The 21748-nt window shown below is 44.9% G+C and overlaps 1 protein-coding gene across 6 annotated transcripts in view; it reads right to left on the reverse strand.

The window, feature by feature from the left end:
• The window catches only part of NXPH1 (neurexophilin 1), a 418279-nt gene that overhangs the window by 275608 nt on the left and 120923 nt on the right, over positions 1-21748 (reverse strand). For 3 of the 6 annotated variants that reach the window (XM_082472103.1, XM_082472107.1, XM_082472106.1), the window contains 3 exons: positions 14841-14905; positions 7814-8065; positions 6792-6955 (listed from right to left, as the gene is read on the reverse strand). In XM_082472103.1, coding sequence (XP_082328229.1) covers positions 6792-6845 — 54 coding nt within the window. In that variant the 5' untranslated portion in view covers positions 6846-6955; positions 7814-8065; positions 14841-14905. Of the gene's footprint in view, positions 1-6791; positions 6956-7813; positions 14906-21748 lie in introns of all 6 variants that reach the window. The other 3 variants (XM_082472102.1, XM_082472105.1, XM_082472104.1) reach the window with 1 other exon arrangement.

A 21748-nucleotide genomic window follows, 5' to 3' on the forward strand; every position in this document is an offset into this window, starting at 1 on the left:
AATGGCCTTGAAAATCAATGGGTGGGAAGGGGGTCTGAGAACGAGGGCGGCCTATGTCAGGAGGACGCCCGCTCCCTCCGGTGGGGCGAGGGCCCGCAGCCTCTCTTCGCGGCCCTCGAGCCGCTGCCTCGATCCTTCCCGTCAGAATCCATTAGGGCGGCGGGGACACCGGGCGAGGCCCGGCCAGAGTCAGGTTCGGCAGAGACGTGCAGAGCCCCCACGAGCCAGTTTCTAAGGAAACACTCGGTTTTTACAAGCAGCAATTTGTCTTGCTGTGGGAGAAAAACAGCACCAGAAAAGCCTCACGGTTCTCCATTCTCATGCAGACGCAGCGGTGCGCTCCGGCCGCGGCCTGCTTATCCCCCTCCCCATCGTATTTCCGGCTGGAACAAGTAAAATACGCTCATTAATTTAAAGGAAGTGGGAGCCGGCGAAGGCTTTTCGCTAGCCGCGGCGGGAGGGGCACGTGCCGCGCGCTCTCTGCTCCTGAGGCCCTACGGCACGCACTCTCCCCAGGCCCCAGCTCTGGGCGCCGCCTTGCCTTCCCGAGCCCCCGACCTGATGCCGAGGAACCTTCTATAACAGTGGGACCCCAAGAAGGGGAATTCTCTCCGCCCCACGCCCACCCACCCCCCGCCAGCCCCCACCTCCGAAGTAAACAAAACATACTAGGGAAAGCTGTTTACCGAGGAGGCAACCAGGTTTGGAGCCCGCAGCAGAAACGCGGCGAGCTCATTAGAAGTTTAAACAACAGCCAGCAACCCGCCAGGGCAGACAGCAAACTTGGAAAATGCGCCAACGCGCTCCTGGGCGCGCGGAGGGGCTTGAAGAAGCCGCCAATACATATCATCTCAATAAAAAGCCGCTCTTGGAAAGCTGGCATAGTAATTGAGATGGGCGCTCTTTCCTGATCTCGGTTGGCATTTCCTCATCTCGTGCTGACAGAGCCAACTCAGGAAATTGCCGGTAATATTCATCTGGGAAGCACTTTCATTAAAGGTAATTCATTCGACTTTCACAATAAATTGAGTGACATCCTTACGGCGGAACCTTTTTATCCTTGATTAAGTGCTTGCCAAGCTTTGGTTCCCACTTTATTGTCACATTCCTTCAAGCGGAGTCGTCAACCTGCCCATCGGCAGCAGAAAAATGTGCGCGCGCCGTGTTTACCGAGCTCCGGGAGGGGTTAGTGCTGACTTAGAGAAAAAGAGCTGGTCTGGAGCTTGAGTGGCGGGTAAATCAAGATCGCAACTTCCCGCAAACTGTCGGCAGGACTGGCTAGAAGAATGTAGGGGGAGGCGAGGGAGCAGACACGCCTTACCACCACCCAGCTGCTCCTGGAAGTCGCTGACCCGACGGCGCCCGGCAGGCTAACTCGCCTACTTCCCTCTATTAATTAAAATGGAGCGGACTGTTAAGGTCTTAGAATGAGATCTGAAAGCTCCTAAAGGACGAGGTTGCTTTAAGAGAACTTACCTGAATCGAATCAAACCTAGGCATATTTTAAAAAAAGAAAGAAAGAGAGAAAGAAAGAAAGAAAGAGAAAACGCTTCCTAGCTAACCACTTGAGAGCAGGCAAACTTTCACAGCTTCCATCAGCTTTCTTTATGGGAGGAAGAGTGCAAGAAGAGGGTTATTCTTCATTCTCAGGATTCCCTTTTGACCCTTAATATCACTGCGGCGACAGTCAAACTCACTGAGAGCTCTTCAGACCCCGCAATTCCAAGCAAGGCTGACAAGTACCTAGGTATTTCAGAACTAGGCAAAACCGGGAAGGCATCCCTTTGCCAATGCGTGGCCTCTTCTCCCCCACCCCCTATAAAAATCAAAGAAGCCCAAGAGAGAAAATTGCTTATTTGAAAAAGCAATATCCAAATGCTTTCATCACTCAAATGCCCTTTTGAAAATATTGTCGTCGGTGGTTATTACCTGGACAATACTGTCAATTTCTGTAGTCTGCAGAAAATCTTCCCTCAGATAGAAAAGTAGGACATTGGGCACCTATCTCAAAAAAATCAACCAGTTTCCCTGGCACCTGATATATTTTTCACCCAGACAACACTTTCATTAAGGAGGAAATAGCCGCCAACAATTCAAAGCCAGATGGAAATCAACTTCACACAAAGAGGAGCCACGAACTTAATGGCTTTCTGGGGAAATACTGCTGAGAAAGTTGGAGCAATTCTAGTTCTCTCCTTCTAATACTGAAAGCTGTTTCCCCAAAACTGTCACTAGAAGGCCCCAGACCAGTATAATCCTCCTGGAAGTGAGTAGAAGTGCGACCCACCCAAGCGCTTTCCACACACCCAGAGAGCTCCTTTCCTGGTCAGTGGAGAGTTGACTATTTCAGGGAAATGCCTGGAGTAGTAGCAACTTCTCCTCTCACAGAGCCCTGGAATAGGTCTTGAGACTGATGAATTCTCATTTTATGCTGCTGGGGCACAGGCTCCTTCAAAAATCTAGGTTTAATCCTTTATCTGGAAGGCTGATCTGGGGCACAAGAGTCAGGAAATTCAGTGGGATTGGGTAACTTATAGTACTGCCTCCAAGAACTGACCTTAACAGAGAACACTGAATCACTGCTGTGAGGTAGTTAATGTGCTCTTCTTTTCAGGAATAAGCTGAAATTAATTAAAATGTTCAGTGGTCAGCTGGCTTAATTTTCAAAGAATGGGAAGTACACATACCTAGTCCAAAGGATAGACATTGGTGATCTCTTTCCTGCTACTTTTCCCTTAGCTTCCACATTTCTTAACAGCTGCCTTCATAATGAGTGGAATTCACCCAAACAGTCTGGCTTCTAACAGTGTAGAGGTAGTATTCCATGAATATATTAACCATGCTTTAATCTCTATTAAACAATTGGTATGGAATTCATACTTTCAGGATACCCTAAATTCGAGGAAATAGATGAATCAAAATGTTAAGCACAAGTTTTAGAAAGAACTTTCCATTTTTGCCCATATCGGTTAAAACAGCGACTAGATTATTAGCAAATTAATTTCCTAGCAAAAATGGTGGGAACTAAATTGGAGGACAAGGGGCCTCTTCTCAGAATAGACTGTGGATGTGTGACTTGATCACAGTAGCATCATGCAACCTCTCAGCAGAATATCTGGACTCAGTTTCTGAGTAACGTTTTTGTTAACATGCCCTGGGAGTGCTCATTTTACTTAATTCTTGACTCTGAAAATTGCCACAGGTGAGCCCCCAAGCAGGACACCTCTGCCTTCTGCTGGGAGGTGCCCTCCCTGTGTGCCCATGCCTGTCCTTCAGCTCATAACTCAACTTAGGACCCTCATTCTTCCAATCCAGAAACCACATTTCCCTAGATTATCCAGTGTGTGCTTCAATTCTGTTAAAATGCTATTATCTGTTACCCCATTATATCATACTGAAAATATCCTGCAATCAGTCCAGAACTGACAGGAGAATAAAGATTGCAGGACTTTTTTATTTTTAACAAGTATTATTACACTATAAGTTCCTCTCCTGCTGAATTCAGAATTTTAAATCTGCAATTCAATAACATTCAGTAAACAGAAGATTTCCTTGCCTTTTTTTTTTTTTTTTTCAATGATTTCCCACTCCCCTGCATTTATGGCTGGAGTTAGCCCTGTGGTGATTTTTGAGTATCCTAGCTAATATGCTTCAGGAGGTAACTTTGCAGACACATCTCTAATTAACTTTCCATTGCAGTATTAAAATAAGCTTCTAGTTTGAAACAGGACAGACCCATCTCTCAAAGCACAAAAAGACTCAAAATTCTCAAACTAGAACAGGCATTCAAAGAACCCTGGGCCAAGAAACATACTGTGAGAACATTCACCTAAATACAGGCTGGGAACTGTGGCTTAAATATGGAGCATTGATCTGCCGGATAGAGAGTTATTTTTCATTTAAAAAAAATATCTTCTCAAAACTGGGAGTATTTAAGGTATGTCTCTATAAGCAGAAGCCTAAATATTGTTGCATAGGAGATACCTAAACAAATCTTGATCCTGGAACATAATGTGTGATTACTCCTTGGGAAATATAACTGGGATTCGAGGGGTTTAAAGAGAAAGGTGCACTGTGGTATCAGCTACAAGGCAATGTACAGAGTGCCCCTGTCACTTAACTTGCGGTGTGAGTCCATAAGGACAAAAAAATTATTCATTAAACTCCTCCCTGGATTGTGGCAATTCAAGGGGAAAAATAAAATAATGGTTCTGCCACCCCTGCCTTTTTGGAGTGTAACTTGAAGCATCTCCTGACAACCTGCAGGCATCTATTGCAGTTTCTTGCAAAGGTCTGGGATGTTTTGGGGTGCGGCTCCAAACAAATGATAAATTCAGTTACTGTTTCTGGTATTTAACAAAACAGATGGAGAAAGAAGCTTTGACCACTTCCTGGTCTGTCTCATTGCCCCAGAGACTTAATCAAGGGTTTCTACTTATTTACTTGCTGAAATCCAACCTGTCCTGACTGCCCAATTCACCCTTCTAAATTCATTTCCATGGTAAAAGTCAGCTTCTTGCTCCTCCAGGAAAACAGTTTGGGATTTTGCCGACAAATAACCGTGGGACTGCAATCCCTGGAAATACTGCCTTGGGTCACAGCCACCAGCCTTTTGTTTTTGTGGTGCGTGTGGTTTCTAATCCCCGACACACAAAACAACTTTAGATCGGAGAGAAAAAGAATGGACTTCTAAATCGCCTTCTCTATTTTATTGTTCACATTTTGTATTGTTTTGAGTGAAATTGGAAAAATTGTCTCCTTTCTCTGTATTGCCAAAAGGCATTCAGGTAATGAAGTCTGTAACTAAACGGTAATTGAATCAGCATAATTTTCACACTGAATGGTTTTCAAATGCTCCCAGTTTACAATTAAAGGAGAATTAATGCACTTGTTGTTGAGAACGCAGCGCATTAGAATAAATCCAGCACTGTTGTTGTAATGAGTGGAAAACGGTTTAACTGCCAACAAACACATTTAAAATTTAACACAACGTATTGATTTCACTTCTACTTTTGACAGATTATTTTCCAGACTATCGAAATACTTGTTCCAAGCAATAACTGCACCACAGCCGCGAGGTTTTGCCATGTGTGAGCACAGTTCAAGGACGTTAAGAACAGTCCTGAGGTTCAGGTCCTGCGTAAAGGTATGCAGAGGAGAGGGGCAGGAGGGTTTCCATGGTCAAGGGAATCTTTAATATTCTCCCTCTGTAGCTTTCACTTTGGGTCCCTCCCCCTTCTTTCAACAAACAATTTCTATATTTCCTCTGGCCAAACTTTCTGCCCCGCTTCTCTAAGCTCTCAATGTCAGTGGGTCTACTGGACACAGGTGGGGGCAAGAATGATTGAAGATGAGAAATGGGAAGGACACTTTTTGCAGTGTGTCTGCGTTCTAGCCGGGGAAGGCACAGACTTCGGTAACGGAGTCAGAAAGGCCGTTCTTTTGGATTGGCTGCCCGGGCTTTCACCTGTTTACCCCAAGGTGTCCTGTAGGCGAGGACACTGACGCGCAGCGCCCTCTGGCGTCCGCGGCTGCCATGGTCAGGCGATAAAGGTGCAAGCACACGCAACACTGAGGGTTCTTGGATTCCAGCTGAAACCCGCTTACACACATACCCTTACATTCATATTCACACACACGTATACATACACATTCATTAGCATATACAGAGTTCACACAACTAGCAGCCCTGCAGTCACAGGCACCAGGGCAACAGCTGGGAAACGCTCTCAACTGCAGGGATGGCAACACTTTTGCTCCAAGGATTGCGGGTTCTGAAGCCCTTGGGCTTGAGACGGCACCGCTCACCCCATTCCCGTTTATTCAACCCATCATGCCGCCCCAGCGCTCCTTGCTCCTAGTCGGAACACACAGAGCCCTCAGCGCGCTCCTGCGGCCCAGGGGTACGTTATGGGGTTCTGTGCACTGAGCACAACTTCACCAGCAGGATAAGACTGTCCCTGGCCCTCCCTGGAGTCAGACCCGAGAAATTGAGCTCTCGGTCTTGGCTCCGCGCGGTGCCCACAGCTACCAATCCACCGCCACCACAATAAAGTGCTTCCCTCAAAACCCCCCACCCCACCCCGGCAAAGTCCGGACCTCAGAAAACTCGGCACAAGGTCTGCCACTCCCTAATAAGGGGCTCAGCACTGGAACTGGGGTTTGGTTATTTGGTGGAAAGGAGAGATTGGGAGGAGAGGGAGGGGGAGCCTCTATATGTTTGCTGGAGCATCTCTGACCCAACTCCATCTGGACGCTTGTGGGGCTCCTAGATAGTTAAACTTGTCCTGTCTGAACCCTACAAGTCGAACAAAGTTACCTGCACTTCTTTATGTGCCGCATCTCCAAACTGGGGGTTAGGTGGGTGGATTTACTTTCAAAGTCAGGGACCTGGGCAGATTCATTGCTTTCCATTCTCCACCTCCATTTCCTTTCGTTTAAAGTCTGGATGAACTAATGAGAGTTCCCTGTCTTCCACCCCTTCTCTTTGCCTTCTCTCCCCATAAAGCATCCCGTCCAGCTATCTCCTCGGTTTCTGGATGTCTAGGGCGCCCTAGACGCGGTTTAGAATCACTCGCAGGAGAGGGGGCACTGGAGCAGGAAACGAGGGTGGGAACCCCGGAAAATCCCACAGGGATCGGGAGACCAGTTTGCCAAAGTTGTTCCGACACCGTCGCTAGGAACGTCGCTCTCGCTGAACTGGCGGTCTCACCCTCCTCCCGCGCGCCCCCAGTTGCCTGGCCTTGCGACCAGGGTGTGATTGCGGGGGCGCGGGATTGGCAGCGACTTACCAAGTAGACGGTGGGCTGCAAGAGGAGAAGCACGTACCAGCACGTAGCCTGCATCCTCCCGCGTCTCAAACTTCCTCGGCGGTGCCTTCGCTGAGTCTTTGTTCCTTCAAAAACATAGATCCACCTGACATCCACTTTACAGAGCAAGGAGCGCTCTCAGCAGCCTAGATACAAATGAAATTAGACATCCCATGACCACGCGGGCAAGGTTAGGCTTGGCAACCAAGCGCGGAAAGGGGGTCGTGGCGGGAGGGATGGACCAAAAAAAACCCGGAGGTGGGGGAGGCAGGAAAAATTGAAAAGCGAGCAAATCCAGCGCCTGAAACCCGCGAGCGCGCGTTCCGCAGGCAGGCGGGCAGGAGTGTTGGAGGATGAGGGGCTCCTTGCGCCCTACGCTGCTCGGGTGCGAGTTCCCGGGAGGTGGAGCCAGGAGGTGGCGGGGCACACAGAGCCGCGTGCAGGCTGGTTCCGAGCCCAAGCTTCTCTGGCAGCGAGACCTGCCCTAGTGTTTGATGGCCGGGAGGCTCGGACTAAAGGCGGTGGCTGGTTCTTCGCCAGCCCTGGCAGTGCTCACACACGTACACACCAGCAGAGAGAGGTGGAGAGAGAAAGAGAGAGGGAGAGCGAGCGAGAGATATTGAGCGAGGGGGGCGCGGGAAGAGGAAGGGGTAGGTAGAGCTGACCAGGATTAGGTACCGGGTATCTCCACGCGTTTGGTGCGATGGGGGTGGGGAAAGTGAATGCAATTTGCATATAGGAAAGCCGGGTTCAATTTACCCATTCGAGCGCCCTGCACACACAGGGATACCACGCGCATACACACGGTACTACTTTTTTCGAGAGAAGGGGCACAGCCAGTCGCTAACTTCTAGAGTGGAAGCCTGCCCGGGTCTGTGAGGGTCACCCCTCAGGCTCACTCTGTCTTCCAACCAGTGGCCTTCCCCGCTGCCCCTTCCTGCTGCCCCACTACCCCACCCCAAGGTGTCCCCCATATCGGAACTGTGGAGGCGGAGGGTACGTACCGCACAGGACTGGGGGCGAATCCGGCAGGCAAGGACCGCTCTGCGAAGGCTCCATGGAGGAGCTACTCGGGCCTGGCGTCTCCGGCGTCCCGGACATGCCCTCCCTGGCGCTTCACCTCCATGCTCGGGCGCGGACCGGTCCCGCTGCCTTGCCCAGGCTCGACAGAGTCCGCGTCCCAGTGCCCGGGTCGCGCTCAGGATTGGTTCCGCGGGAGGCTAGGCTTGGCACAGTTGGATTCACGGTGCAGGAAACTTAAGAGGCAAGAGAGGGAGGGGAAGTAGAGGGGAAAAGCGAGGAAGAGAGAAAGGGAGGGAGAAAGAGAGGGAGGGTGAGAAGCGAACGCGCCGGGCTACTGCACCGGACAGACCGGGACTGCCCGCGTTGGATCTGGGACAAGCGGTCCGAGGCTCGCTGATTCCCGAGGCTGCCGAAGGATGGTAGAAATGACTTAAGGGGAGGAGACTGGGCAAGTCCTCAGGACTTGAACTTGAGAGATAAGACACTGGCCTTTCGGAAGAAAACAGCCACACGGCAGGCGCAAGCAGTCCGAGTTTCAGAGGGAGGGGTGGGTGAGCAGAGCCCCGAGGATCCTGGCGCACCCAGCAGCTGTACCTCTACCGGCGGCACTGAGAAGCCCGAGAGCCACTCCGGAGCGGAGTCGCAGGCTCTATCCGTGGTCCTGCCCGGCCACTGGGGGACGCTCTGGAGTGCGCTGGGGTTCTCGGCGCCGGTGCCGTGGTGCTTTCTCCGTAGGTCCACCGCTCGGCTCGCCTACCTTCCTGACTCGGGCAATTACATCGGCACGTGGGCGAACGATTCCTCAGACACCAATTAATACCCCGTGTAAATGGATCCCGTTCCTAGGCTCTCGGCGGGCTGGGCCCGCAGGGAGAAGTGGCTCCTGCGGTGTCTCTGGTGGCCGCAGTGCACCCTTCCCAAGGGTCGTGAGGAGGACTGCGACCGCCAGAGGAGTGGCGGGAAGCGTAGTGGGGCGGTGCGTAGGGCGGAAACGGGCGCAGGAGGGTGCAGGTCTCCCCAGCCCGCCTTGGGCGCCTACGCGGGCGGACCTGTAGCTGGGAGGCCCGAGACCCGGGCGCTGCGGACCGCCAGCCATTCAGCGCGCGACAGCCGAGAGGACTGGGCGACCTTGCGCGCTCGACTCCTAGCCGTGGGCTGGGCAAGGCGGGGGTGCGGCCTGGGAGTGGAGGTGGGGTGATGGGGGATGCTTCCAGCCTTTGCCACCTCCCTCGCTCCTAAAACCTCTTCCTCAACCAGTATCTCCCAGTCTTCACCTCTTTGCTCTGAGTCTCACTGTCTCTGTTTTTCTCAATCTCTCCCTTGCTGTCTCTATCTCTCACTCTCTTTTCTGTATCCTCTGTCTTTCTTGTACTCCATGCCTGTCCCTCGGCGTCTTTCTACCTCTTTCTGTGTCTCTCTCAGGATTTCTGACCCTCTCCGTCTCTGTATATCTGTGTCTCTATCTCACCCTCGCCATTCCCTCTCAGACCTTGTCCTTGTCTTCTCCCCTTCACCCTGTCCATCACACAACCCTCAGGCCAGCTTCACCCGTAATCCGGTGAGATCCTGGGACCAGGCCCTCTCTGCCGGCGGGGAGGCCAGAATCTCCTGAACAGGTCCAGACTCAGTCCACAAGTCGGAGCGGACATTTTTCTTCCTCCTACCTCACCTGTTACCTCTCCAAGCCTGCCCTTCCCTAGTGCCTGGCCTGGAATTGTGCACTCTGCAGGATGGCAATTCTATATAAGTGTTGGTTTGAAATTTATCTCAGGAGCCCCAGTTAGTGACCATCAAAATAGAACTGTGATTTTCAATGAGTCCTGGGGAGTCCTTTCCTCCAGCATGGCTATTGGACACCTCAGGCTCTAGTGTTTCTGCTCAGGTCAGTCGGGGCCCAGACACAATGTACCCTCTACACAAGAGGGTCTCCCCCAACCACAGGTTGAGTTCCCCGAGGGAAAGCTGGTAACCCCCACTCCCCAACAGAGCAGTGACAATCAGCAGAACCACCCTTTGCTAGAGCAAATGCAGAAGGAGCCTTGCTGAGACCTTGGCCTGGAATCAGACCTCCAATTTAGATCCCCACTGTAGGACATACCTGCCAGGCACTTCCAGGCCTACACGCTCCCTTCCAAGCTAAAAATAGCTCTTCAAAGAGCAAGCTCTTCTAATCTCCAAAGTCGTACTCTGCCTCTGTGACCTCCTGGAATTCATGGGGGCATATGCAGAGTAAAGCAGTGAAGCACATTTTCTAATTGGGACTCTGAAAATGCACTTTAGAAAAAAATACACATTTATATAGAGCATAGTTGCAATGTTATCTTGGCTATCTTCACTTCCCAGGTTTTTCACGCTCTTAAAAAGTTTCAAGAAGAAAAAAAAAAGTACCCATATCTGAGGCTGAGGGTCAAAGTAGGGCAAAGGAAGCTTTGTCTGATTCCACCCTTTGGGATTCAGCAAGCCACCCTAAAATTGATCCCCACTTGTACATTAGCTCCCAGCCCTCCACTGCTGGCATGTGGAGCTGGAGTGAAGGCTGCCCACAATGCTGCCCTCTGCCCACATGCCCAAGTTTGGTGCCCTCCGAGCTGAACTTGCATCTGACCCTTAGGGAAAAAGGAGAAAGAATCAGGCCAGCTTCGGGATAGAACAAGTTCTTTTTCTAAACCTTACTTCAAAAACATTCTCCCTCTAGGGCCATTTAGCCTTAAAAAATTACTGCTTGTGAAACAGAAAGACGATCAAGGACCTTAAAATCTCTGTCTGAATGGGACTGATTATTGAAGAAAAGCACCACAGGCACCTAGTAATGGGAACTGGTCTGACACTTTGTTCTATGACACAGGGTGCCAAAGAGCTTTTGATGGTAATGACCTGAGACCTTCTGCCCTGACATTCAACTCTCATGGATCCTACAAGACCCTTGGCCTGGGATATGAAACAACAGTGGATTGTCATTTTTGTCTCTTTGTAGGAGTCTTCATTTCCTGTAGTACTCAATCAGAAAAGGACACTAAGCCAAGTAACAATGAAAAACTTAGTATTGTTTCTGCTAAACCTCTCCAATTTTAATAACGTAACGTTGGTGGAGTGGGGGTAGGGGAAAGAAGGATGGCTGCTTCACCTTCCTTCTTTCCTATCATTTGCTTTAAAAAGAACTAAAAACATTAAGGGCATGATTCTCATACGTTCTTCTGTTTAAAGTAGTACGCTACTCTAAAATGCACTCTTAGAATTCATCCACAATCAGCCTTACCAGGATAGAACAAAAGTGTGATTATCTTTAAGAAGTATAGTACTCATGCCATTTTTTTCAGACTTTAGTCGTGTTGAGAATCCTTTCAGAAATCACTCTCTAAATTTTGTGTGATGCAATTTCATACACATATAAATTTAGCATGAATTATAGCCACAGTAAAACACAGTCCTCTGCCCTTGGCTTTTCCCCAATCTACCTGATCCAATCTGAACGGAATATTATAAAGCAATAATATATGCTTATCTCCAAGAAATATATTTTTAAAAGAACTAAAATGGGCTGACCTCAAAAAGGAAACAGTGATACTAAACAAATTTCCTGATAATTAAAACCAGAACAAATTAAAATTAGAATTCATGTGAAATAAAATGATAATCCTGTTAACTGTAATTAGCTGTTTTGGTTGATTTGTTTCAGTTCATTTGTATGATTCTCTTTTTCTGAGTGGGAGAAGGAGGACAGGAGTTAAAAGTTTGAATTATCTTGGGGCTGGGAAGAAGCAAGAAAGAGATTAATTTTGAGTTCTACAAAACTCTGCCCTAAAATGAACCTGTCTTTAAAATGCATGAATACCATCATCTTTTACCCAAAATCCAAGTAAATATGTTGTTATGAAGCACCCAGCTGTGGTCTTGCTTAAGCTGCAGGCCAAATTAAATCACTTTGTACATAGTAAGTGCATTGTACCTATTTTTCCCCTAATAGTGCCAAAAACTTACAAAGCATGCATTATCTGTCTGCCTTGACCACAGTATAACCTGGTATTTACATGTGGTATGACCTTGGGAAAGTACCTGAAGATTCCCCTGACCTCAGAACCCTCCCCTATATAATGAGAAAGTAGGGTTAGATGATGTCTAAAGTGCCTTCCAGTTCTAAAATAACTTTATTTTGTTTTTGTATGATTAAATGTGAAGTCATCTCAGGTTTAAAAAATTTACTTCACAAATAACAATTTTATAATGTATTATGATTTTCAAAAATATTAATAATTTAAAAGAATATATTCTGTTCAGTGCATTTCAAAGATTTTAAGTCAAGCGTGTTTGTAGGTTTGAGTTCAAGGCCTTTTGGGGACATTCCTTCTCTGCCCCATCCTCATACCCTTTCTTCTAGGTCAAAGGTTGGCTCTATTGTATTAATTATATAATTTTTCATATAAATTGTTCTGCACATGTTTTTGATGTCATTGATTTATGAGACTCTACACTCAGAGTGGCATCTTTATTATACATATGAATATTTATTTAAAAGACCCAAAGCCATTTCCACTACTTTTGCAGAATTCTTGAATGTCACTCAGGACAATTAAGAACCCCCAGGCCCCTCCACACCCCAAGATATTTTGCTAGTGGAAGGAAGGAAGTATCATCTGCAAAGTGATTTGATATTTGAATGTAGTAGAACTTGGTTAATAACTATGAGGCATGTGTGCTAAATTACCTTTACAAGAATACTTTAATAACAAGATCATTGGACTAGAGAGAAAAAATAGCCGACAAGCTCTGGAATTTAAAAATAAATAAATTTAAAGGGAATCAAAAAGCTTTACATAGAAGGCATTTTCTTTTTCTAGAGGTAATTTATATGCTCAGTCTTTGTAACCATATTTCATTTATTCTGCTAGGTGAGGACAGAAGGTTCTCAAAGGTAGGGTAGTTTTAATTATACTCACAGACTTTAAAAAGAAAATGAACACAACAAGAGAAATTGAAGAAAATCAGCGTTAAAAACGCGGTTGAGGGGCTTCCCTGGTGGCGCAGTGGTTAAGAATCTGCCTGCCAATGCAGGGGACACGGGTTCGAGCCCTGGTCCGGGAAGATCCCATATGCCGCGGAGCAACTAAGCCCGTGCACCACAACTATGGAGGCTACACTCTAGAGCCCGTGAGCCACAACTACTGAGCCCGTGTGCCACAACTACTGAAGCTCACGCGCCTAGAGCGCATGCAACACAACAAAGAGTAGTCCCCACTCGCCACAACTAGAGAAAGACCGAGTGCAGCAACGAAGACACAACGCAGCCAAAAATAAATAAATAAATAAATAGCTAAACTTAAAAAGGCAGTTGAATGTAAAAGATGGGAAGATTGGGGTCATCGTCCAAAAATCATAATTAAAATTTTTAAAAAATACTGTGACTAAGCAAACCTTCGCATTATAATCTAATTACAGAAACTCTTCATGGTGGTCCCTCCAAGGATTATTAATTGACGGTTCTCTAAAGCAGAATCATTAAAGATAAAAAACTTGGTAACCAGTGTTCTGTTAACAAAGTGAAATACAGTATATGCTTTCAGCCAGGAAGAACACTAGGACTCTGAACCACGTTGAAATGGAAGAAATTATGAGGAAAAAACTGCAAGCTCTGTGGTTACCTGAAAATCAGAAGCAAGTCTGAAAATGCATATTTCATCTCCATAATCTAAAGTATGTGGATATTTTGAAACACACATGTTTTTTCAGCTTTTATTCTGATTTGGCAATATAAAGACAGAACTTAAAAACAAGGTGATTTATACAGGCAGGGAACAAATGGCCCCGTCAGCCCTAAGATCCTAATGATAAGAATGTCTTGGATTAGACATCTTTTAAATAAGAGATATCACAGGGATGCAACAACTCTCTCAATTTCCCTTTTTAACATCAAATTAATGAAAACAACTACACCAGAATTTCACCATAATTAACTTCAAGGTTATGCCATAAAAATCACAAAATATTACATTTTTCTGCTTCCTCTGGCTCTAATAATAAAATGCTTTTGATAAAATTCAAAGCAAAATGGTCTAACATCAAATTTTATATTAAACTGGTAGTAATTTCTCCAAGCTCCATAGATTTCAATAGGATAATAATGCCTACCATTTACTGAGTACCAGGGACCATACCCTGGGCTCTATTTACATTATCCACTGTTTCCCTAGTGATTCTGTGAGCATCAATCTGCAATTTAGTTTTAAAAGGAAACCTCTCAGGTTAAATAAGATCTCCTTCTTCACACTGGTTCTCCATGGAGGCCAACTTAAAACAAATCTCAGCATCACTGGACCATTCATTCCCACTCCCTCCATCTCGTAAATCTCTTCTCTAGTCAGTACCACCATCCTCTCTCCAAATTTTTCAACTAACCCTCTAACCATTCCTTCTCAGATTATCTACATGCTGCTCATCTTCATATATTAAACACTCGTGCTTCTCAAGTCTCCATCAGTAACTCTCTTTGTCTCTTTTCACTCTAATTAGACAATTCTGCCTATTTCCACAGTTTTATTTTTTACTTAACACCCAATGACCAACAGGTTCATAAGTCCAGCTCTGATATTTTTCTTGACCCAACTATTCAATTGTCTGTATGTCCTAGAGATAGATGTCCTAGAGATACTTAGAATTAGCATGCCTAAAGCTGAACACATTATATCACTATGTTACATGCATATCCTGTTAGTTGGTGTGACAGATTCTGGAGTTCTCTACTTATAATATGATTAAGCCCATGCCCTTTGCCAAGTGACCTCTCATTGAAATGGAGGAATATACCTCCCCATATATGCAAATTTTCCTCTTTTTCTCTTCCCTTTCTTTTTCTTTCTTTCTTTCTTTCTTTCTTTCTTTCTTTCTTTCTTTCTTTCTTTCTTTCTTTCTTTCTTTCTTTCTTTCTTTCTTTCTCTCCTTACTTCCTAGGAAATCCATCTTTAGGATTCCTTTTAATCCTAATCAGAGCCTTCAAGAGGTATAGCATGTTCCTACCTGATCCTCTAGTCAGCAGAAGAATAGCAGACACCAGGTAAAAGCTGCATCCTTCAGCATGGGTCCTGAAATGAAAAAACACATGAAGCAGACCAGAACCTGACCCGTGATCTGGATCACAGCCACCATAGCTGACTTGTAGCCCCGCAGATCCAAAAGTAAGAAATAAATATCTGTTGTTTAATCATCAATATTTGGGGATTATTTGTTTTACAGCATTATCATGGTCAAAGCTGATTAATTGGTGACACCACTACTTCACTGAAAACCTAACAATTAGATGTCTTTATGCCATCTTTTTGTTTCCTACACATCAAAAATAAAATACCAGCACCTCTCAGTTTTTCACCTAATTCTCTCTCATATCTCTCCTCCCTTCTCTGTTTCTACTCCTGCTACTGACTCAGGTTCATATCATCAGTCATCTGGTCTATGGCAATGGCCTTCTAACTGGTCTCAGCCTTTTGAGTTTCTACCTCCATACAGATGCCCTCTTCCATGCCACCATAAAGCTACAACAAAAATGTGTTCACATCACACACTTGTTTAAATCTTTTCACAACTTCCCACTGCTTATAGAATCAAGTCAAACTCCTTAGCTCAGCACAGAACACTGCTTTTGAGCAGGCATCTGTCCACTCATCCATCTCCATCTCCTGCCCCCTGGCCCCTGCTTGACTTCATACTTCACATTCGTCAGTTACAGGATCCTTAGAACTTCTAAATACACAACTGTATGTCTCAACCTGGGGCCTCTGCACCTTCTTTCCTTTGCTTTGAATTCTCTCAATTCAACCCCTATATGAACTCTTAATCTTCCTATATACCTCTGTTCAGAGATCACCCTTCATCCTCTCCACTTTTCTCAGAGATCTGTGCACCAAAACATATTATTAATCATTTACACCATGCTGTTTAAATCTTCTCTACTGGACTGTGTCATTCACTTTTGTACCCCTTGCCTACCTTGAACTGGATTGAGCTGAGCTTTCAGCCACACTTGGAAAGCACAGTGTCCAGAAAACAGCCTAGTGTACCTCTTGCAAGAGAGCACATCAGAGGCTCTGGAATAGCAAGTCTTCATCTATGAAGTGCTCAAATATGCATAATTGGAAAAAGTTTCAGGCAAATCTCAGCCTGGTGAAATGAGTGAAAGGAATAGGACCAGAGTGGGAGGCTTAGGACCGAAGACAGAAGCTCCCTCACCCAAAACACCCTCTAACATTCTTCTCAGAACCAGGGGCTAATGAGAAATTTAGTCTGAATGGATTACTCTATGACTGACTCATTAACCCTTCTCATTTCCAGGGCCAAGCATGACATGGTACCCCAAAATCCCCAGATGTCCATAAATTCTAGTTTCATTCTGCATTAATACACCGCAAATCCTGTATCACATTTCAGTAGTATCAGACCCTGCCTTAACCCCTCCACCTTTAGCACCAGATAAATGAGAGAAGGGGAGTTAGAGAGAGGGGAGTTCAAGAAAGGAAAATGAACACCTTATCATAACTACCACCAGCTTTGGATATGGTAAATGGGATTAACTAGACCCATAGGAAAATAGGACTCTTGGCTTTATGGCTCTGAGCTTCTGAATGAATCTGGCAGAAAGGAGAACTGTGAAGCCCGTGGTCAAGAAAATACACTAGCACTTTTTCCCATCACAGTTAAATTCCTGACATCATAGTCACCTGTGGCTCCTGCTTCATGATCTCTGAGGTCTCACTAAGCACCCCTGAATCATATTTCCATCCCTGCATTGATAGGGCTCTAAAGTAACCTGTAGCCTACATTTAACTGAATTCAATAGCCTTTCTCAATTTTTACATCATCAATTCTCCACAAAACCATCCTTCTCAGGTTTCTTTTCAGCCTCTCTGAGTGTTCCTTTTTGTCTCCTATGCTGGTTCCTCTGAGTAACTCTCCCCAAACTGTCAGTTTTCTAGTTTCAAGCCTCCCCTTTGAACCTAAACTACAGCCTAACATCTTCAGCAACCAGAGGGTATTGTCATTCAAATGTCCTACAGTTGTCTGACACTAAATGTACAAGAGTAAACTCACTAATACTCCCAACACGCCCCCAGCACACACACAAAGTCCTATTCACAGTTACCCTAATTACATTAGTGACACCCAAGTTTTCTTTGCACACAGCCTTTAAACCTCAGAATTAGCTCTCACTGTTTTTGTGTATGTCTCATAGATCAGTCATGCACATTATCTCATCACGTCTTCCTTCAGAATATCTCTTTCACCCACCTCCTTACGACCACTCTAGATCAAGAGTGGTCTAGATCTAGATCTAGATCTTCATCATCTCATATCTGGACAGCCGCCTTCTAAAATGTTTTCCCTGGCTATAGTCTTTCCCAAGTCCCATTAATCTCACTACTGTGAGCACCATAATGGTAGGGACTATGCCTTATTCACGTTTGTACTCCCAGCACCAAATATGGTGCCAAACACATAATAGATGCTTAATAAATATTTGCCTGATGCATGGATTAAATTCCTTATACCACCTCCAGATTATTTCTTTTTTTTTTTTTTTAAAGCTTTCCTTTTTTTAGTTAAATTTATTTCTTTATTTACTGTTAAATCTGTTTTTGGCTGCGTTGGGTCTGCACTGCTGTGCGGGCTTCTCATTGCAGTGGCTTCTCTTGTTGCAGAGCGTGGGCTCTAGGCCCACGGGCTTTAGTAGCTGTGGCACACTGGCTTAGTTGCTCCGCGGCATGTGGGATCTTCCCGGACCAGGGCTCAAACCTGTGTCCTCTGCATTGGCAGGCGGATTCTTAACCACTGTGCCACCAGGGAAGTCCCCGGATTATTTCTTAAATAACACATTTGCCCTGTTATTCCACTGCACACCAAAAATAAATAAATAAATAAAACTTCTTTTATTTTCCCATATATAGAGAGGGCTATTTTATGTGTTCACTTATTTTTTCCAACAAACCATTTCTTCAAGAGAATCCTCACTCAGACACATGGTAAGTAAAACAGAAACTCAAAGCTTCCCTGGTTGAGTCTGGGAGAGATTGCTTAGATCCGCATCTGTAGACTCTCCACTCCACCTCCTCTCCTTTGTTCCATCCCCAAGCAATCCTAGATAACTGTCCAGGATACTCTAAGACAGTAGTTTCCAAACCTTAGTTTGCTTAATTTTCACCTGGAGGAGGTTATTAAAATGTGCATTACCGGCCCCACTATCAATTACAATTTATTGGTCTGGTCTTTGACCCTGAAAAGGATGCATTTTAACAGCATCCAGGCAATCCTGACGAACCCTGTCAGAAGAATACACTTTGAGAAACCTTACTCTAGAAGCAGATGGATTGGAATTTTAAAACTCTATCTCACAGGATGACATCTGAACCTCTTGTAGTAACAATTAAGGACTGCCGAAGCCTCAGGAAAAGATGACAATTGAGTAAAGATTGAAGGAGGTGAAGGAGTAAGCCATGAAGATATTTGGAGTAAGAGCTTTCTGGGCATAAGGAACGGCAAGCGAAAAAAGCTGAGAAAGAAGTACAACCTCATATATTAGAGGAACAGCAAGAATGCCAATGTGTCTGGGGAAGAGTGAGCCAGGAAGAGATGGCAAAGAGATGAGGTCAGAGGTGACAAATTTGAGTAGCATCTGAAGGGCATTGGAAGGATTTGGCTTCATAAGTCCTTACAGAACGCTCTTACATTGAGCAAAGAAGTGACACATCTGACTGACATTTTAATGAGATTATTCTAGATACCATGTCAAAAACACCTTTAAGGGGAGAAAGAGGGGAATCAGGAAGAACATTTAGGGACCGTTGCAATAATCCAAACAAGAGGCAATGATGACTCGGTGACATGGGTGTGGTAGAAGTGGTGAGAAAAGAACCAATTCTGAATATATTTTGAAGGGAAAGATGACATAATTTGCTGATGGATTGAATGTGGAATATGAGACACACTGTTGTCTCCAGGTTTTTGCCCTGAGTACCCTGATTAATATGAAGAAGACTGTGAGAGAAGAAAGTAAGGCAGAGGGAGAAGAAAAATTGACAGCTGAGTTTCAGACATGTTAACATGTTAAGTTTGAGATGTATATTAGACATCCATGTGGATGTATTGATATTATGAGTCAAGAATTCAGGGGAGGGACTTCCCTGGTGGTCCAGTGGTAAAGAATCTGCCTTCCTGTGCAAGGGATGCAGGTTCAATCCCTGGTCGGGAAGTTAAGATCCCACATGCCGCAGGGCAACTAAGCCCACGCGCCACAACTACTGGGCTCGCGCGCCTCAACGAGAGAGTCCACGTGCCGCAAACTACAGAGCCCATGCGCCCTGGAGTCCGCACGCCACAACTAGAAAGAGAAAAACCCGCCTGCCACAGCTAGAGAGAAACTCAAGCGCCACAATGAAGAGCCTGCGCTGCAACAAAAGATCCCGCATGCCTCAATGAAGACCCCACATGCCACAACTAAGACCCGACGCAGCCAAAAAAAATAAAGAAAATAAATCAAAAAAAAAAAAAAGAATTCAGGGGAAATTTTGGGGCTGAAAATATAAATTTAGATACTATTTATATAGAGGGTATTTACAGACATGAGATCATCAAGGGAATCAGTGTAGATGAAGAAGAAAAGAGTCCTTGAGCACTTCATTGTTAAGAGGTCAGGTGTGGGGTGGGTCCAGGGAAGCAGACTGAGAGAGAGCACTCAGTGATGTAGGAGGAAGCCAAGAAAGAGAAGTAGGCAACTCAAGCAAATGCTTTGATAAGTCAGGTAAGATTGGAAATGACCACTGAATTTAGAAATATGGAAATCTTTGGTGACCTTGGCAAGAGCAGTTTCAGTGGGTGGATGAGGGGGAAGCTGAGTGGAGTAGATTCAACAAAGAAATGTAAAGAGAGAGAGTGTACACAGAGAGTATAGACCACTCTTGCAAGATGTTCTTCACCTCTCTTAATTTCCTTCTCCCTGAGTCTCTGTACCATCTAGTACCAGTCTGCTCATTTTGGCATTTTATCATATCTCACCCTCAGTGATACTTAACTCCTCATTATGTTTATACCTTCTTTCTAACTAATTTGGAAGCTCTTAGCGGAGAGGATCAATAACTCCTTCTACATCTGCAACAACCCCCCTCAGAGCTTTGCACAATTCTGTGCCTACAGTGAGTATTCGAAAATATATGATGAACTACATAAATATTTCTCTAATGGCATTCTCTGCCGCCTTTTCTAACTCTTCTGCCTGATTATAATTTTAAGCAGATTGTAGGTCAAATTTCTGATCCTCATTTTGACCTTTAGGGACCTTCATGAAGTGGTTCTACCCAAAATGTATCTTTCAGCATTTTCTTATATAGCCCTCTGTTTCAGTCAGGATAATTTATAGACCATATCCTGAAAAGAGGAATTATTTTTACATGCCATTTTAACTATAATATTACCCTTGTCTGGAAATTCCTGCTCCATCCCAAGGGCTTTTCTACTTTCTGAAACTAACCAAGAAAGAACCCTAATCTCGTCTTTTGGTGGTCTTTGTTTTAACATATAGTTACTCCAGATTTTAGGCTTATCATCTGTACCTCAACATCATGATGTATCTTGCACTATCTACTGGATTCAAAAATTCTATTTTTATATACCTTCCACTTAAAAAAAATCTTAGACTAAGCTTAGCATTGTTTATTCTACCGATCAAATGGCACTTTCAGGATCAATGAAAAATCAAGTGAGAAAATAGAGCCACACATGAAGACACTTAATGAAGGATTAATATATGTTAGAATGAGTAAATAAACAATGGATGGATGGATGGATGGATGAAAAGGGCTTTACACTGAACAATTATTTCATACATTATACATTATCTTCTTTAATCCTCTCAAGAGCCATAGGATGTTGGTAGTATATATTTTATAAGACTATGATGAGATAGTCTTAAAGAGGTTGACCTGCCCAAGGTTATTCCAAGACATGGAACCTAAATCTCCAACTTTAGAATCCAGTCCTTTCCTCTTTCCACCATAGTTGCTTCCTGAATAAAAATATAAAACTACCTGATACCTAATTCAGATTTGTTTTCCAAGCCTTTTCACTTAGAATTGAAGATGTTTTGCTAAATGTTTTTCAACAAAATTATAATTTTTTAATTCTATTTTTTCCTCTTTAATAACATATGAACCAGTAGTCTTACAATTGGTTTGATAACTTAACTTAATAAAATATCAACAAAACAGCTCTTTAACAACTTCCTGCTTTTGATCCTTTCCACCTTGAAAGCTTATCAAACTACTACTGGCTCAAACAGTAATGATTTACAAGTCTGAGTTTCTGAAAATCAGGATTAAAATGTTCTCTGGGAATACATTTCCTCTTTGGAGTGGACTTCTTTTTGCCACAAGAACTTCCTCTCAGATTTCTGATCTTAAGAGAAAAATCAAAGAATAGTTTAGGGACTTCCCTTGTGGCACAGTGGTTAAGAATCCGTCTGCCAATTCAGGGGACACCGGTTCGAGCCCTGGTCCAGGAAAATCCCACATGCTGCGGAGCAACTAAACCCATGCACCACAACTACTGAGCTGTGCTCTAGAGCCCGAGAGCCACAACTACTGAAACCCGTGCGCCTAGAGCCCATGCTCCGCAACAAGAGAAGCCACTGTGATGAGAAGCCTACAAATCGCAACGAAGAGTAGTCCCCGCTCGCCGCAACTAGAGAAAGCCTGCACGCAGCAATGAAGACCCAATGCAACCAAAAATAAAATACACTTAAAAAAAAAAAAGTTTATTAAGCAAGTGATTTCTGAGCCTAATATGAACTGCACACCTGAAATATAGTTCTTAAATGTTCCTTTTACTTCCCCAGTATGGGAACTCTTGTGAATTTTGAAAGCTTTCTTAACCCTCTTAGGTCATTG

The sequence above is a fragment of the Balaenoptera physalus genome (assembly GCF_965194825.1).
Source record: "Balaenoptera physalus genome assembly, chromosome: 8".
Taxonomy (NCBI): Eukaryota; Metazoa; Chordata; class Mammalia; order Artiodactyla; family Balaenopteridae; genus Balaenoptera; species Balaenoptera physalus.